The sequence below is a fragment of the Ixodes scapularis genome, unplaced genomic scaffold (genome assembly GCF_016920785.2).
Source record: "Ixodes scapularis isolate PalLabHiFi unplaced genomic scaffold, ASM1692078v2 ptg000460l_1___fragment_5__unscaffolded, whole genome shotgun sequence".
In the NCBI taxonomy this organism is placed as follows: Eukaryota; Metazoa; Arthropoda; class Arachnida; order Ixodida; family Ixodidae; genus Ixodes; species Ixodes scapularis.
In genome coordinates, this window is record NW_024609984.1 from 44743 (window position 1) to 63938 (window position 19196).

At 41.2% G+C, this 19196-nt stretch overlaps 1 protein-coding gene across 1 annotated transcript; it reads left to right on the plus strand.

Moving 5' to 3' along the window:
• Positions 1-3797: 3797 nt before the first annotated feature.
• LOC120849122 (Golgi-associated plant pathogenesis-related protein 1-like) lies at positions 3798-15078 on the plus strand. The gene is made up of 5 exons (XM_040221259.1): positions 3798-3858; positions 5944-5999; positions 11428-11523; positions 12762-12900; positions 14846-15078. The coding sequence occupies exons 1-5, from the start codon at positions 3798-3800 to the stop codon at positions 15076-15078; spliced, it is 585 nt and encodes a 194-aa protein (XP_040077193.1).
• Positions 15079-19196: the final 4118 nt, after the last annotated feature.

A 19196-nucleotide genomic window follows, 5' to 3' on the forward strand; every position in this document is an offset into this window, starting at 1 on the left:
TGTGATCATTACTTATAATCCACTTTTTGTGGAATAGACAGATGATGCGTAATTCCATATTTGCGCGTAATTATGAAAATAGCGCTGTTGATTCCAGAATGCTACTGAACTTTTTATATTTACGGGTTCCTCCAAGTTCTAGTCGTGTAGGCGCATTGTTTCATCCTTCCGTTTTACACAACACTGATCCTATTACCCACCTACAACTGGTTTTTAGCCTATTCGAACCAAACTTAGATAAATTTGACATTAATATTTTTGGATGCGAACATACATTTAGAAGCTGCATTAGCATTTTCCTCTTATATTGAAGTGTAAACATGTCATCATAACACTACACGAACAGCAGAGCTGTTTTTATGGCACTGAAAATAATACAAATGATTAAAAATGCCCATACCCCAGTATTTCTACTTGATATTACGATATTCATGGCGGCTTAAAGATTGTTGGGCGTGAGCGAGACACGTGGAACGTCTTGTGGTGGGTAAATGCCTTGAGGAGAGATACGGTTCGAAAAACAGCAATATTTCGCAAAACATTTGATTTTTGGAGTTATGGAGTTTTATTTTTCTTAAATCTTGATATTTTAAGTACAAAACATTAGGAAACGGGTATGATCACAAAATTAGACAAGTACGCATTTAAAGTCCTATTGGCAACAGAGAACTGCAAGCATTTTAGTCAGCATTGTGTGCTCGGTTCTTCAAATTGTGACGTCGCCTGCAATTCCATTTATGTTGAGAAGTAGTGATAGCTCTCTCCCCTGCATTCATGTCTTCTGTAACTTAAAATTTTCACACATAATAGGTAGCAAAACTTTTTTTCTCGCCGCGCCAGTGTCGCTGCACATTTATGGTAACATTTCAACGCGTTTTGTTTTAAGTAATGGTGGCACATTTTCACAATTTGAGCACTAGAACTTTTGTACTCAATATAGCCATATCACTACCAAATATTTCATGCATGTGCTTCAGAAAATCTAGATTATGACCTTGCAGGTTTGTTTAGAATCTATATTTATTGTATTTATGAAACATTTAAGGAATTTTATAAGCCCAATGAATGTGATGTTTTAATGCAATTTTCAAATATTTTAAAGTAAACTATGTCTCGCACACATTATCTTTGTTGACAATTTACAACTCGTAGTATAGACGGAGCGAATCGGCTTATTTTACTATTCACTTTTAAATGTGAATAGTACGTAAACGTGCGCCACGTTTACGTAAGAACATGCTTTTTTTTTCTTTATGTGCATAGCATCCAGTAGATGAAAAAATTCCGAGGACACCTCCGCCCTTCTTATGAGTTGTGAATGTGAAAGCATGAATGTCGTTTTTAGGCTCCCTTATAGTTCGTCTGCGGCGGACTGGCGAGGACGGCCACGTTTAGCTACTGCCCAGGTGGCGGCCAACAGCCGAGCGCCATCTCTCGTGAAGTGGTCGCGCCGTGCTGAGCTCGGCCGTGCAGCGTCACCGGATCCTGCCTGGACAGTCTCTCCCTCTTACAGGCGGCCTAGCCGCTGCGCCGCCATGGAGAGGGCAGGTGGCTTCTCTGGTGGCGTTCCTTGAAACTGCGCCGCGCGGTAGCTAATGGGAGCCTCGTTCCTTGAAACTATAACGCGCGCATGCCAATACTAGCCTATTTATCAGATCGCTGCTAATGACGACAGGCTTCGCTTCATGGGTCCAGGGAAGATTAGATGCCGATTAGCGCGGCCTCAAAACCTGATAACGCCGGTTCGCGCCATCGGACAGTTAATGCTTTCGCATTAAAACAAGCGATAACAAAACTAACGCCAGATTTATAGAAAGAAAATCACGCACTATAAGCAGAACAAATGTCAGTCAGTTATCTTTAATAAAGGAATGTTATACCCTAGCTATGGCAATTTAACAAAAATGTTCGAGTGTGCCTTGAAATACAATGTTTCAGTGTCCCGGTTCCAACGAAATAAGTTCACGTTCCAAAGAATTTTTCATTTCGAATGAAAAATCTTTTAGTGTGTCATGAGTCATGAGCCTTAAACGGAATGACGAAACTCCCCCATCTAGTTCTCTCTTTCTGAGGCTCACTGGATACTTTGATGTGTGTATCTGCTCTCACAACTACTGCTTTTATGCAAAGCGACTGTTTTTATGCACTCTGTTCATTTTTTGTGAGCGGTAATAAATTCTTAAGGGCCATTTTCGTTTAACTGCTAATGTACCCGCCAGCGGATTTCAACACATGCCATTACCTGGAGCTGGACAAGAATACACACTACATGCGTGTTTATTTTTTGTGAAGAATTTTATTTTTCAATATTTCACTTAACTCCCAAGGTTGTAACGTTATCACGAAGGTCCTTCTGAGCACTATAATATATATATTTTTTCTATTTCCCTTGCGTTACTTACTTTGTTCGCTAAATTCATTGCCTACTGAACAGAAAATAGGAAGACTTTTTTTTTCATCACTGGTGTAAATATAAAAAACTGAACACAGATATTTTAATACAAGACGCGCTGAATCAGTTTTCTTCGAGAACACAATTATCCCTTTTGATGCTTCCCCGCTCTAGGGTTTAGGGCACTTGCGAATGCGGGCCCAACTCTCGGAAGTGCAGCCCCGTTTTTGGTGAGACCTGTGTCATGGGCCATTACAAAACAAAAAGCGGCAACAGAAATTCACTAAGCCTTCCTGATTAAGTGCCACCACGACAACTCATGTGTAAGCGCACCCTATTTGTCCTTGTACCATAAATAATTGCACTATCTTAAGAACCAATGACGCTGGTATTTGAGAGGTATGTGTTTTTAGACAATATATTTCTGTTGTGCCAAGTGAACCTGTTTTTTATATTTTCAAAAGGATGTCACCTGAATAAACCATTCAGTTGAACGTTACGCCGCATCCTGTATAGTTCTTTCTACGTTTTCGTCATGTTGTTAGGCGTTTTATATCATACAGCGATTATGTTACCCCATGAAATTCTATTCAAAGAAAGTTATATCCTTAGCAAAACTAAATTACATACCAAAAAGAAGATGCCGACACATATAACATTTTTCTTTATATGGCAGGAAAAAATAACGTTGCTGTTTAAAATTATAATATTATTCGCTCATCTTCTTGACGCGAAGTTTTTTTCAGAAGGCCATATACGTCCTAAAACTAGCTCCAAAGCTTCACCTCCCTTCCGCAATTCAGGTCTGGACTCATGACTCATGTTATTGCTGCAACAAGGACTTTTCATGACCCCCTTCTTACCAATAAAATAGCTTATCCTTTCTCTAGTTTTGCTTATTTTAGGATTCCGAATTTCACATTTATCGTTCTGAGACAGTTCAACGCGAATTGGTCGTTATAAAATAAACTGGTATTTATTTTTGGTCTTTCACCTCAAAATTGTAGCGAGAACTGCAATCTAGAGAACGCTAAACAAGTGTACTGTAAGAGAGCTTGTAATTGAGGTAGTTGGGGAACTTTATTACGCCTGGGTGTCAGCTACGTCGGTGTGTCTTCTTCCTTCTCTCCGTTGTTTTTCGCTTCGAAACATGCTTCATGAACAAATGCCAACATCAAATCTTCGAACAAAATCTTTCGAAATCTGAAATGTCACACACACATAAGCGTAGCATTCAATTTTCTACTAAGGTGCTTACTTGATTTTTTTTTTCACTGGCGTCATAAACTGACCTTTTCTATGAACTTTGCAGTGCGGTGGTATCTATATTCCCACCCGAAAGTATAAAAAAGGTTCAAACATGCAATTTTTTCATTAACGAGAAACTTCCACAAGAACCACCACGATGAGGATAGTTTTGTACATTTTCACGTTTTTTATTGTTATGGTTTTGCATACTGCGAAAGGTAAGGCATTATGGTGTTATTTAATGGTTTTGTTACTTACAATAATCTTTAAAAAGTATTTGTTTTATAAGCCAAAAATTACTAATCAGGTGATGATAAATGTGTTATTTGATGTCAGACAGCGGAACTTTAAAACTGCAATCAGATGCCATTTATTATTCAAGCTCAGCCAGAGAATGAACACTACAAAATACTTTTTTTGTGAATACCCAAGCACACCGCTGCCTGCTATGAGAGCGGTGTGCTTATTAAACCGAGATTCACCATTGTGCCTATTAAACCGAAATTCACCATTTTGCGATGGAAAAGGACCCTTCTGAATTTCGGCATACAGAAATAAAACTTCCTTACCGAGTTATAATATGACTAAAGAATAAAGAATGTATAATCTGCTAGATATAAAATATTAACGAGGGTATCAATCATAAATAACGTTTTACGCAGATTGTGTTCAGGGGGAGAATTTCATGCGAGAAGTGTAACGCTCGACTGTGACGAAAAACGCCACATGCAGGCCTAGGCAACATAAAGCGCGCATAGCCAATAGTAGGTCATGCAGACGTTCGAAGCATATGAATGGGAAATATACTCATAATGATTCTTATGTAATCATAAATATACCCCGTGTCAATAGTAGCGTGTAGTACAGGCGAAGGCAACGCCAGGCGAGGGGTGAAAGGTGAAGCATTAGAAAGGCTGGGGAGGACGAGAAAAATCTCATCTCCTCTCTTGCGTTTCTAGAGCTCTCCCTTTTCCCCTTCGCCCTCTACAATTCCGCCTCCCTAGTGCTCGCTCCTTCTCTCTTCAATTGACATTGTCTTCGGCGGCAGTGCACAAACCTAGTGACACGGAGTAAAGGAACACTTCCCCGTAACCCGCAAGACGTGTCATTAGGAGGCTGAAAGTCAAACCCCGGACCAAGTTACCCGTAATCCAACGTCTTTACTTTGCACCACAAGGAGGAGAGGGAAGAAAGGTCAAGTTGCAGGATTAAGTGTGATTTGCCGCCGCGAGTCGCCTGCGGAAGCACGCGACTGCCTGCGGTGGCTGATACTTAGTGCAACATGCATTGTTCAGCATACATATTCCACCATGCTTAGTGTGTAGGTGACCATCGGTGGTGAGTCATACTTAGTCATGCATACTTAGTATGAAGGCGACTTTCGGTAGCGAATCACTCTCAGTTTAGCATACTTAGTCTGAAGGCAACACTCGGCGCGAGTCATGCATTGTCCAGTATTTGTAGTCTATAGGAAACTTTGGGCGCGAGTCCTACCTAATCAAATTTACTTACTCCGCAGGCGACCGTCGGCACGCGCTGCAGTTTTTCGAATAACAAAGCGTAATCTTTGCACTTGAATTCACAACATAACGGGTGGATCATAAAGTACCAAGAAATAGCTCAGCAGGCGTTTGACATCGTAACTTCAGTTCAATTCGTTTATTAACTCTCATCGTAAAAACGGGTGATGGAGACAGGAAAAAAAGCTGCAGAAGTGCAGCTCGAAAGAGGTCCTGTCCCCTAGTGGCAACTTCAGAAATCATTCAATAGATTGTGTAAAAGGTGCAATAAACCTCGTCCCTTCGGAATTACTTCCCTTACGATTAGGGGTTCCTGGCGATCCAAGAGCACTAATAATTCAAGGCCCTACACGCAGCCACGAGAAAAGCGACATAAGGCGTTTAATTAAAGCGTGCTCGTGACACAAACCACTACTAAAGAAATTTGAACTTGATTGGATTATTTTGATGCACCCGGAAAGCACAAGCGTGGGTTGTGTATGCAGCTAAACCGAAATCTCCAAAAACCCAGTGTAAGCAAGCATAACTATCTATAACTCACACATAATGAAGGTACGACTGATAAGGCTCCACGGGTTTATTAGAGGTATTAAGTCAGGTTTAATTTTTAGCGTAAAATATATCGGAATTTCTGAAAATGTGGACATGTGGGAGCTGTTTCATGATATGAACTTTGGCAATATTGTAAAAAAATATTTCAAGGGAAAAAGAAACTCCTGGTTTACTTCTTCTACATAAGGACAAGTAAATACAAACTAAATAAACCTCCTACCCCGTCTACAGTTGGGGCAAGAAAACCGCCTAGAAGAAACTCAAACCATGGGCAAACTACCAAAAAGGTAAATAGTTTTCAAAAGTATGACCTAATGTAATTTTCGCTCATGGCATGACGGTAAATATGGCCGCGGGCGCGCTGCCTACTTGGCCAGCTGCGCCTACAGGTTAGCTGAAAAATTTCGCTCTACAGATCAAAATCCAGGATGCGTTCTATATGTTCTTCGAGCTCCAGGCGTGTCGAGAAATAGAACCGCGAAATTAGTTAGAGCACAGGTCACGAAGTTGTGTGATGTCATGTGGTCCTTTTTATTAATCCTTTTAATAAGGTGCTCCTTGCCAGTAGCCTACATTCCATACACTCAAAAATTAACATTGTCGCGAGTAAAAGAGAAGAGAACGCAAAACTGAAAATAAATATCTAAGAGGCAAACTTGTGCGTACAACCTTAGAAGTAAAAGGTACCAGCATCTTGCGTCGGAGACGAAAAAGCGTTGGTGAAAAAGCAGCGCATTACCGCTCTTTTATGCAAGTGGTAGGTTCAGAAATGATTTTCACCAAAATATGCGGCAACAGCCGAAAATAGTATGAAACTTTCCAGGAGATCAAAGGTTGAAAGAAAAAAGAACCGAGCCGAGCGGGGTTCGAACACCATTTCCCCTTCGTGGCAGCCGCGAGTTTTGCCATCTAAACCACGCTCGCGGGAATAAGTCTTTAGAAAGAGAACCAGAAATCACTCAATATATACCTTTCAGGCGTTTATTTTCAGAGATAATATAGTAAAGGTGCAATCTGAGACTGAGGCAGAAATGAACACATAAGCCGAATTTAAAGAAAAGGACAGAACGACGTCTCCCGTCTTTTTTGTTCCTTCGAAGTATGTGTTAATTTCTGTCCCAGTCTCAAGTTCATTCAGGATGTCTTATTTTTGGCAACAGTGCTTACTGAGACAAGACATTAATTTCGCATGAATTAGACAGTAAGAACTAGACGTTGAAATACAGGGTGATGCGATACGCCTTATCTACTGTGAAGGACACATGCAAAGAAAAAGAAAACCATTATTTTTAAACAGCCTAGATGGAAAAAGAATGTTATAAAACTAATTTACAACGAAGTAAACAAAATAATTAGAGCTATATTTACCGTACAAAATGAATTTGTAGTTGGCGCCCGCAGGAGCCGCCGCGGGTCACGTGGTAGCCGCGTGCGTCATCGCGCTGCGCCACCGCCGCCTGAACGTCACACCGCCACCATACACTGAGCGTGGTGCGCTGCCGGCCCCAACGCGTTTTTCCACGCCGCCGCCGCCGTCGCCGCACAAGTTCGTCTGCTCGGGGGCGCCGCCTCCATCATCTGACCGGCGCACAGGTCTATCACGTCTGCTCGCGCTTTTTCAGGAGCTTCTTTTGGACTCTAAGAGTTACTTATTGATATTTGTTTTTTGTTGGACTTGAAACGAAGGTGAATAAGTAACTTTTAGAGACAACAGGAAGCTTCCGAAAGAGCTCAAGCACCTCGTGATAAATAAGGGCCACTTTTCTGCGGCGTATCGAGCCGTAAATATAGCTCTACCATTTTTTTTTTATTTTTCGTTGTAAATTCGTTTTATGACTTTCGGTTTCCAACCAGGCTGTTAAAATTTTCTTCTCCTTTCACGTGTTCTTTAAGGATGAGGAGAAAAAAATATATAATACACAAGTAAACCAAATGAACTAAAATGACTCCCGTGTTGCGTTGACAAGCATCACATATTTTTGTTTGCCGGCGGCTATCTTGTACTGCTATAAAGTTCGCACACGCATATAGAGAAACAAATCTAGCCTCACGTTCAGATAAACACAGCTTTTAAATACCATTTTTATTTTTATTTGTCTTTTGCGAAGGTATCGCGCATCAGAAATTTTCTGAGGAGGTTTGGTATTTTAGCGATGAAATAACGATGGAATAAAATTATAATAGTGTTTATTATAGTGTCCAGGAAGAACCGATCGGTCTCAGTGCTGGCACACTTAAAAAAAAGAAGAGCAACAACACACACATACAAACACACATTCACACGACTGCAAAATGGAAATGTTGTTCACGGTGTGAGAGAAAAAATATTAACAAGTATGAAAGATATTCAAATCAACAAGGGGAGTCAAAAGCACAAAACAGAGACATCACCAGGTGTGAAAGAAAAGAATGCTTGGATATCGTAATGACAAACACCAGTTCTTCAACTGATCAGACCTTTTCTTTCAAGAGGAAGTTTCGAACAGTGCTTCTTATAACTTGCGCTCGCATGAGCGATAACATCAATTGTATCAGAGCAGCGGTTATAAAACTCAACCGATTTTCGGATCGGGTTTCAGTGGCTAAAATGTCGAGCTTTATAAAAATATAAATGAAGTCGTCTAGGCATACGTGGAACCCTAAGGCTCACTTCGTACAGAAGGCTGGGAGAGGTAATCGGGCCGTGCAGGGTCTTAAACAGGAACAACAGATCGGCCTTCACCCGACGCCGCTGCAGGCTCAACAAATTCACGAGTTGCGAGTTACAGTCAATGTTTAAACAAGAATCACCTTCTCAATGTAGCGATATTTAAAGATGGAAATACATTTGTTTTGGACTCGCTCCACAGATAAACTGTTAGTTTTGAAAATGCCGTTCTAAAGAACCGGGGCGTACTACAGCTGGGATCTAAGTAAGGAACGGTACAGCGTTAAAAAAGCGGACGGGCCTTTGAATTCTTTCGTTATGAGAGACGCGGCATCTAATGTGCGCAAGGCCGATTGTACCACACTGGTTGTGTGAGTGTCAAATCTCAAGGTTGAATCAACAACACCAATTTCCCTCAGTTCACTTTCACGTGACAGCAGTTCTCCATGATAACAATATGAAAAAATATATATCCTGGGTCTTGCGAGAATATGTCACTATTTTTGTATTAGAAAGAATAATAATAAAATAATAATAATTATTTTTAATATCATTAATATTAATCTCATTATAATAATTATTCATATATATAATAACCTCCAACTGGAGTTCAGGCAAGCCGAAGAATTTATTGAAAACGAGGAGTTGAAATTGCATTCTGACGTATTTTTATGTGGTAAATTTAAATGGGATAACTATTTACCCCAGGAACAATTAAGAAGAACCTGAGAGAAAAATCTAATACACTGGTGGAAAGTGATTTTAAAAAGGCATTGACAATCTCCCCCGCCCCCCCCACCCCCGAAAAAAATTGTTTATTGTTTGTTGGGTTATTTATTATGGTGGCAGAAGACTACAGCCAATCTTTTGCTACTGCGTCAAACGTATTTTTAATAAAGTAAGACAATGCAGTTGCTCAAAACCGAAATCCAAACTGAACTGGGGAGAAAGAAGAAAGATAGAACAGAAAGTTCCCTTCAACATATGTGCAGCAATTTAGAAGCCACAAGAAATTGGTATCATCTTTTTTGACTATTTCTGGTATTGAGTGTGTGTCTTCGATGACCCACAACTTTGAATATATTTGATTGTTGTGTCTAAACTATTAAAAAGAGCACGTGACCACGGAGAAGAGAGAGTGCGACTCAAGCTGGTCGGTTTTCAGTCGGCTGTTCATCAAGTGGAAAGGGAACGAGTTTCGAGCCGCAAATTCTGTTTTGGGTAGTTGGACTTTCATATATCATGTGCAAATAAAAGCCTTCGAGAGCTTAAGTACTCCCTTTGTGCCCCTTTAAGTAAGCAGCTTTCTGCTGCCCAGTTGGAGCTCCTAATGTCTGCAGTCACGAACGATTGCAAGACTGTCGATATTACTCTCAGGCCCACATGAACGCACCTAGTACGCTTAAAGACACCACTCGAAACGCCATTATTTAAACTCTCAGTATGGAATATCTGAGGAAGTGAAGTGTGCTCGTGCATAGCTTAAAAAACCTCTCAAGAGACGCGGTAACCCATGTAGCTTACCCCAAACAAACATGGGAGGCATTGAGAAGCCACCACCATGAAGGTTAGCCAGAGCTGTAAAACAATCACCAGAGGGATCTGCTATCACGCACGAGTAAACTACACAAAAAAAACAAGAACAAACATAAAATTCATTACTCCAATAAAAAGGCTCAGGCAAGCCTGCAACCGAGCCGTATATGCCGAGAGCTCGGTTATTAAATGGTGAGAATAGAGCGAAAATAAAGACACGCCATTGGCCGAAATTGTTTCAATGACCACAAGCGCGTTGATTGACTGCACTTGTGACCAACCACCAGCCACAAATATTCTCCTAGCAGAGGTGATGAACATAGCTTATATCCTCTAATTATAATTTCTTGGTTAGGATGCATTCAAGTATTTCATTTCAGCACGCTATGGTTGAAATTTGCGACTCCTCGTAACTAAAAGGGCGACGCAGGTGACGCTTCGTCACGGCGACATCCAAAATCCACTCAGTCTAGCCGCGGCCACACCGGAGTGGACGGCGAAAACCGCGGACTCGGCTCCGTAGGAGTTTTGGCTGCTAAACCCGAACGCGCACCCCATGTTTGCAATTTCTCCGTATACTTCAAAAAGCGTTTCTCGTCAATATCACCTTTCCTGGCTCTGTAAACCAATCCAGCACCTTAAAGCTCCCTATTTTCATCAATCTCTTACAATTATCTATTCATGTACTTTCAGCGTCGTCCAGAAACAAAACAAAAAAAAAAAAAAAAAAATGCTTGCGCCGCGGAACGCGCCTCCTTTAAGGTCATCTCAGATATTTTAACTTCGCAGGATTGTCACGGGGGTAATATGCGTCGCTGGCGGCGCCACTGCTTTTGCTGTTGCAGACCGGCTCCCATCGGCTGCCCCATTGACCAAACTCTCTCTATATACGGCTCTGCCCTACTATGGGAGCAACAAGACGAACGTCACATTCTTTTCCGACCACTGAAAACGACTAGCAGAAGGCACAGAGATGTCGTAATCTCTGGAGATGACGTCATGCTCACTGTCAAATGTTCTGCTCGAACTAACTACGTAGATAATAAGGAAACTGGGGACTTTAGGCTATTTTGACAGGGATATTTCGTTCTTACTCCGCGCTGAAACCTAAAGCTAATTTCAAAATTCGTGAAGCGGGAAGCAAAATAATGTAAAAGTTTATGCGTGTTTTAGCAAGGGTCTTCTAAAGCTTTTCTGGTTCAAACTGGTGGCATATTTAAAACGTGACATAAACCAGCTATCACGTAGACGTTTGTCGTAAGTCGACGGTCTGCTTAATCGATCTGTAAGAAATTCTTAATGCGTGTCAGCCTGTATACGAGTGCTAGAGAGAAACAGACAACTCCAAAAGTTTCTCGAGACCACACAACTTTAGCAACAGACAGTTTCATTTTTTTAGAGATAAAGCCACAAAACTAGATTGGTTTGCATTCGTGTGACCGTAATCAAAAGTATATTATAATAGTGTCTGATTGGATACAATGTACACCATATATAATAATTTATAACAATTAATGCACTTAATTTTTCAGTATAATGCAAATCACGAATTTGATAAGTTGTGCCTCCAAGAACACAATAAATACAGAGCAATTCATCAAGCCCCATCACTCAAGATCAACTCAACGGTAAAATGTTCACAATATTTACAGGACTTATTAATCGTTCCCTATATACTTTCCTTTCATTTTCGCGGATTTGCTTTAACGAAACGCCGTAGAAAATAGTAACAAATTGTAGCTCTCAGCGGTAGAGTTTTGTTGTATTTAAATAAACATGGTGAGGGAGATTAAAAATGCCCTAAGAAAAAGTTACTTCTCAATTGCGCCATGCCGACATGTCACATTGCTAAGCACCCAATATGTTGAGATGGCAGTCACGAAGAAGCGGCCATTTATCTTATATAAGAGAAAAATCAACGCGTATTGATTTCTTAAGAGTGTCAGAACCAATCCTAAATGGCGTCTTCAGCAGGGTGTTACTTTTTGCAGAGAATGATACAATTAGCAAGGCTTAACTCAATAGCGCAACTAACAAATTTGTGGCTGGGTGTGTAAATTAAAAGATATATTTTTGATATAATGATATTTGTCAGCCTGTTCCCTTTGCCTGTCGCCATTGTAGACCGCGTAGCTAAAGCTCAACGTCTATTCATACGCATACGGGAGAAATGTAACCACTTCATCCTGTCAATGACAGCTTTAATACCCTTCAGATGGCTCATTTCCACAGTGTAAACGATTGTGATAGAGACGCGAAGCATTTCCTACTTACCTGTTGCTTCGACGTTATTTTCGGCCTATTTGTCCTAGAGTCCTTATAATAAAGGCTATACTATGGTCTACCATGTTATGATCTCGTAAACTACTGCTCTCGTATCACTGTGAAACCTTTTGAAACCTTTATGAGACCTTACGTGCACGTACCTTTGTTTTTTTACTACAATAATGCCTTCGAATTGCGTAGAAATTCGGTAGGTTAGACACTGCCTTATAAGCAATAAAGAACCTGCGAAACTTGATCGTGTTTTCCAACCTCCACTAAACTTGATGATGTTAGCGTACATTTTTTTAAAAATAATGTTCATCCAGACCAACCGATAGCCTTTAAAAGCGCAGATATTATATGCAGATTATGGCTCTTATATACAGAAATAACTCCATTTATGTAAGGCAAGACCGGTGCCCACGAAAAACTCGCGACTTGATATAGTGAGAACAAAGAATCCTATAAAAATTTGATTAGCACTTAGCGCGTTGTGCCTAGCCTATGTGAAGCAGATATGGCTTTTAAAATAACTAAAAAACGTGACACTAAGGAATCCCTGCAGAAAATATTTCGTCTAATGTGTGCACTACTGTTCTAGCTATACATATTTGCTCGATCATGGGCAAGGCGACTTGCCATTCTTGACGATACAAGCAACGTTACTCATCGACCAGGCAGAGACTTCGGAGAAAACATATATTGGATGACCTACAGTAAACAGCCTTATGAACAGTATGGTAAGTATGGCAGGTTCGTGAACAAGTATTTGCGTTAAAAAAACTACACGGATCGATTGTGTTTCTTTAGAAAATGGTTTCAGTGTTCACTGAAGCCATGGCACCATTGTCATGCGCTCCGGAAATATCAAGCTTCAGTCGACTATCGGCGTAATATGCAGCCAACAAAAACCGAAAATGAGTCAATGCGTTCAAATAGCTTATTTTTTTATTTTGGAGTATGGCAAAACTCGAAGTTACTTATACCTATGATCTTTTATGTTGTTAAGCAGCTTTATTTTCAAATGACACTTTTTTCCTGTATTAATAAAGAAAAGTTTACTCATCATAAGATTTAAACACGTTGTTGTTCTAGACGACATGACCTTTAGCTATGCCGTTCACAATTGAGTATTGAGTGATATCCGGAATGCTAGAGACGAAAGCCTTTGCTAAATTTATATTTTTGTTTCGCATTTGCCCAGTAGTTCTTGCTGTATTTTGTACGTTCTGAATTAAACTGATCTAAATCATTAATGAGGCCATTGTGATTGTTTTTATTGATGCCCAAAACCTCCTTGCTTTTCGTAGGTGTCACGAGGTACCAACGCAAATTAAAAAAAAATATAAAATATTTTAAGTATGGTTTTAAATATTCATTTCTGTAATTTTTACACGTAACAATTTGACTGTGTTTTCCGAAATGTACCAGGCATGCTATGCACGCGCACTCCGGTAATATGTAACTCTTATTTGATAACATTTTCTAGTGTGATAATTCATGCCGGTCCTGTTGCGACCTGGATGTGCAAGCATTAAAAATCGAGAAAAAAAAACTTCCCAAGATATTGTTAGTAATACATATTTTGTAACTATATGTTCGCCATTATAAAGAAAATAAAAAAATGACGTCTGAACTCACGAATGACGAAAGTAATTCCTAGAGAAGGGGAACAAGAGGGACAAATGACAAACATAAATCTCCAAACACAGCTTTTGTCCCTTTGTCCCTTGTCCCTTTGTCCCCTTGTCCCTCTTGTTCCCCTTCTCCAGGGATTACTTTCGTCATTCTTGTCCAGCTCGCTTGCACCTTTGCATTTAATTACATTATAATTATAGTCTGAACTTAACTAGTTGAAAGTGATTTCTATGGCGCGCTGGCCACCTATGTATATATGCAATAATAGCGTTATACTTAATCTCTTTTAACAAATTCAAAACTTGTAAACCAGTATTTATTAATCTAAGTTCAATAAACATCCGCTCTGGTTGCCTTCAGAAAGCCTGAATGGCGTTTTCGAACTTCCCGAGGATTATCCTATAAAACCATATAGCATGAAAGTTCAGGAAGATGGGCATGTGAAATAAAATAATCAAAGCCCTTAATGTTTTCCACAACAAAAGTCAGTAGACGCGTTGTATAAAGGAAAAAAAAAAGAAGTTCGGTTATGATCGCAAAAAAGAATTTCGGTTATGATCGCAGTTCTAAACGCGTCGCCCATGCCTTATCGTTTATGACTTCAGTGTGCCATCGGGTGGTCTCCGGAAGACGTCCTCATTTAAATGAACGTTCGAACTCTGAATTTAGATTGACGCGAGGTGTAATTTAGTCAAAGAACCAAAAATTCGTTGTAAGCTTGAATCTGTTTTTTTTTTTTTTCGATGCGACAACATTTAAACTGAAACTAGGCTCAAACGCAGGTGCCTCGCCCTGGAATGTAAGCACCTTTGAAATTAGGTATGAGGTTCACCTTAGTTTTCTCAAAAAGGTCAATTAACGAATAATTGCGGGACGACGGCGGTTTGTTTCTGCTGCATCACATAGCCTCTGTGGCACCTTTCAAGGTCTCCAAGTAAAATTGAGTTGAAGAATTTAATTTGTTCTTGATTAAAATAGCCTTGACAAAAATAGGATCAAATCTCGAGCTTTTCAGCTGTAATATTAACACTGCTTTATTTTTTTCAGCAACACTGGCAGTAAATTTGTGGTATGATGAAAACAAGAACTACAATTACGTTTTTGGTGGTTACTCAGCTGCCACCGCTCACTTTACGCAGTTGGTATGGGCATCAACCAATACTATGGGATGTGGCTACGACGTATCCAAGAAAGGAACGATATTTGTTGTTTGCAACTACAATCCCCATGGGAATATTCCGGGAGCATATCAAAAAAATGTCAAACCACCCAAGAGCTAAAGCAGGTCTGATACGCTTCCAGTAAAGACCAACGTAATTCCTTGATCTTCAAAAAAATTATACTCTGATTAGAACACTCGATTCTGTAGGAGCATTCTAGTTGCCCTTCTTAAAATGGCTCCATTGATTCACTAAAGTGGTATTCACTCTATCAATAAATCATGACAACCCACCACCTTTAGACATCACTACTAATAAAGATATTATTATCAACGATGCGTGCCTTGTTTTTTTATCATAACTAATTAAATCCGTAAGGGTGGTATGTCCTTACAAGTATAACTTTTTATTAGTTTTATTGAGTAATAATCGCATGTTTTGAGTTGTGAAGGTTGGTCACTACCAAGCGAAAAAAAAAACTCTTCATGTTAAGATCTATCGTTTTTTTCGGCCCCTGGTAAATATACTAATTTTAGAAAACAAATTAAAAATTCTCATTTATTTAAATACCTAAGTGTATTAATGAAATGAGTAAATTATTTTCTAGAATATACTGAATACTGACCCTAATTAAACCTGGGTGTTACTAGAACCTAAAAAAGAGCATGTTTCCGCATCTGTTTGTTATCTTTTACACTTAACTGCAACCACCGTTTGCTTTTCTCTTCAACTTTGAATGCCCACTTCATCATCATGGATAAAGTATGACGATTCTGCTTTACAAATAGCGATGACGTTGAGCGTCACAGATATTTCAGGCTTTAGGTTACCGAAATAATAAAAAGTTTTCTTCCATTAAGAACGCGTGCGCCAACCACTAAGAATCCGAAGACAGTGGTTATAGCGTATTAAACCGCGTACAGAAACGTATTCTCTAAACCACTACCTGTACCCGGTGCGCGCTAAGGGTACATGATTTTGTTTCCATTTTATATGCGTATTCTCACAATATCTCATTTATGAATAAAATACCTTGCGATGCCTCGTTGCATCTTCGACAGGTTACTTGCAAAAATGTATGTTCATAAATTGCTCCAGATTTTCAGTTCATATAAACGGGATGTTCAAAATGACGTTGTATAAAACAGTTGAGGCAACTTCTATGTTGATTTTGCTTCCAAAAAATTCAAGTCCTTCAGACAAAAGCCTTGGTAAAGGTCAGGCTTCTAGACATAAAGGCGTACAATCACCTTGTGAACAAAATTGTTGAGATATAAATTATAGGGTAAAAAAACTATTAGGTAAAGAAAAACACCTTAATTTCTAACTTGCGTCGATTCCTTGTACAAATATTAGTTATCCTTGTTTTCCAAGTTGTTTCTTCATTCTAAGTTTGTTATTCTTCTCTTTGCAGGTAGGCAGATAGGTAGGGGACTGGATATATTAATTCTCCTACATATCTACAGGTTTTAGGCGAGAGAAACGTAATAACGCAGCACTAACCAGTTGCTTCATGAATTTATACGACATTCTATTTAAGGTCTAAAGAGTATATCTACCACACTTCCTTTTGCTAACACCTCAATCCTTCATTTTGCTTTATACAGTCACCGGCAGCTTAAGCAACGCTGGGCGAGGCAAGCGTGAAGCATATTATTATCGCTCTTTGGCCAGTGAGATTAATGCATTTCTCAATTCCAACTGCGAAGAACAATCAAGAAACAAGAAGCCTGAACATTTTAAGGCATCATACCCTGTATTTCTTAAGTAGTCACTGACTAAAAACGTATGTCGATTTCCATAAAACCTAAAAATTTTTTTAGTCATACTCATTTTATTTTAGATAGATACCTACCTCAGGAAGCGATTTTAAATACAGTTGGTCGGGTGAGCGGGGTCGGAGGCAGCATATGAATTCTATCTGCTGTTCTCGAAACCTAACGAATATGACACTCGCGGCGAAGCCACGAGCCGCATGCGGCCGTTGTTAGATTATACATAATATTTGATGTTAAGGTTGTCTACGCGTACATTCATTGTGGATCGCTTGAATACTCTGAAGTAGTGCAGACGAATATAATAATACACGTCCTTTTGCCTACACTAACCTTACCGTCGTTTTAAAGTATATCCATTGATGCACACCGGAATGCATTGAAGCAATGCAGCCGAATAATATGCCTCCGCCTCTCTTTGTGCACATCCAATTCTCACCGTCTCTTTAAAGTATTCTCATTGTGGATCCCCGGAACACACAGAAGCAATGTAGCGAAATACAATACCCTACGCCTCCGTCTGCGCATCCAAATATTATCCTCATTTTGAAGTAGTATCGATGTGGATAGCCACAAAGCACTGAAGCAATGCAGCGGAATGCAATGAGCACACCTCCCCCTTTTGTCTACCCTAAGTTTATCATCGCTTTGAAGTACTATAATTATGGATCACCAGTACACGCTGAAGAGATGCCGCGGAATACAATTACCACACCTCCCCTTCTGCCCACCCAAACCTCATCGTCGCTTTGAAAAAAGCTCTAATTGTGGATTAAACCTATGCACTGAAGCAATGCAATGGTGCACAATGAGCACACCTCCTCTTCTGCCCACCCGGACCTCGCCGTCGCTTTGAAGTACTTTCATTTTGGTTCTTCGGAATTCAATGAAGCAATGTGGCTGAATACGATGAGCACAAGTCTACTGTCGGCCCTCACTAAATGAATAAAGAAATGTATTTCAAAAGAGAGAGCTGTGTGCTATAGTGGAAAGGGGAAGTTGGAAGGAAGTGGGCTAAGTTCTTTATCCGATGTTGGCATTCACTTCACAAAACCAGAGAGAGAAACGTAGGTATCTCTTGTGGGGACCGTTGGTAGCCCTTCCCCGATGGCCGGCATAACAGCCGTGATTCAGAACGCTCGGCCTGGCTTCCGTAAGCACCAGCCTTTTCGTGAAGCGTAGGAGAGCCGCCTGGCTTGGAGGGCTCTCCTCCTCACTCTTTCCCGGGGAGTCCTTTTCCCGTCCCCTCGCTCATCCGGGAACATAGTTGTTTTGGGTGAGGACGACGCCCGCGGGGAGAGGAGGTCGACGCGCGTTCCCGACTTCGGGAACGCGGGGGACTCCTCCCGCGGATGCGATAGAGATTGGACGTGTCTCGAAGGTCTTCCGTTGCCCGCTTTGGACTGCGCTCTCGGGACGGTGTCGACAGGGTAAGCCTTTCATCTGACCTTGTCGGGTCGGGGGTTTTGGGACAGTGTGTCTTTTGGTGTTCCAATTATCACCGTAGGACCCAGTCCTATTGTGGTACGTGCTCCTCCCTTTTAGAGAAGCGATCAGTTGTGCGGCCGACGTTCGGACCCGCCCGTGGCGGTGTTCTCGAGAGAAAGCTGCGGGAATGTGGGAGTAGGATTGGCGTCTCCCGATTAGAGACTGCCCCTGATTCCTTCGGTTACCACCACCCGTTGCTATCCCACATATTCTGGCGCCAAACGTGGGGCCACGACTTCCTTTAACGCGGTCGTGGCATTCGTTTAACGTTAAGCTAGCACTGTTGTCTGCCCTTTCACGCCATGTCGACGAGTCAGCCCAATTTTCGGTCGCTGATCATGCTGGCAGAAGTGGCTACGAGAAGCCTCACATCTGATCCCCTCGTACCGATCGGTGACCCGGCTGCCTCCTATGCAAGCCGTCTGTTCTCGCCGAGCCAGCCAGGTGCACCTCTGATAGGAGCAAGCGCCTCGGTTGATGGGCCCACGAGCGCTTCTCCTTTCCGAGACGGCTCGCTGTAGCGGCCAGAGCCCTACGCCGCTCCTATTAGAGCCAGCGTTGTGGGTCCATTTGATGCCACGCCCCTCGGAGGCGGCGCAGATCACCGGCCTTTAAGTGTAGCTGCCTTTCAAGCTGACGCCCTGCCGGGCAGCCACATGACAACTTCTCTTCTCCGAGACGGTTATCATGTTCGGCAACCACCCGGTCCCTTCCCGATGGGAGGCCACCAGATGGCTGGACAGAGCGCGCCAGTAAAGTATATAGAAATCATGCTTATTTATTAGGGTGTTTTCTTGTATTAGAACTTTCCAGAGTTGCGTCGGCATTGTTTTTTTTAGCTTTCTTTGTGGGTGTCGGCGTTTTGGAGGGAACGTTTCCGTGGGCAGACCGGCCGAGATGCGGAAGCGGTTCCCCCGCCGGTCGTTAAGAAACGTGTCGGATTTCGGGAGTCTGCTCGGACAGATCCCTGGGACA

What these genes read in the sequence shown, in the direction of transcription:
- LOC120849122 (XM_040221259.1), top strand. Translation starts at nt 3,798, where the DNA reads ATGAGGATAGTTTTGTACATTTTCACGTTTTTTATTGTTATGGTTTTG. An exon ending in ATGGGCAAACTACCAAAAAG is followed by an intron (nt 6,000 to 11,427) that starts GTAAATAGTTTT and finishes TTAATTTTTCAG; the next exon opens with TATAATGCAAATCACGAATT. An exon ending in ACAGCCTTATGAACAGTATG is followed by an intron (nt 12,901 to 14,845) that starts GTAAGTATGGCA and finishes TATTTTTTTCAG; the next exon opens with CAACACTGGCAGTAAATTTG.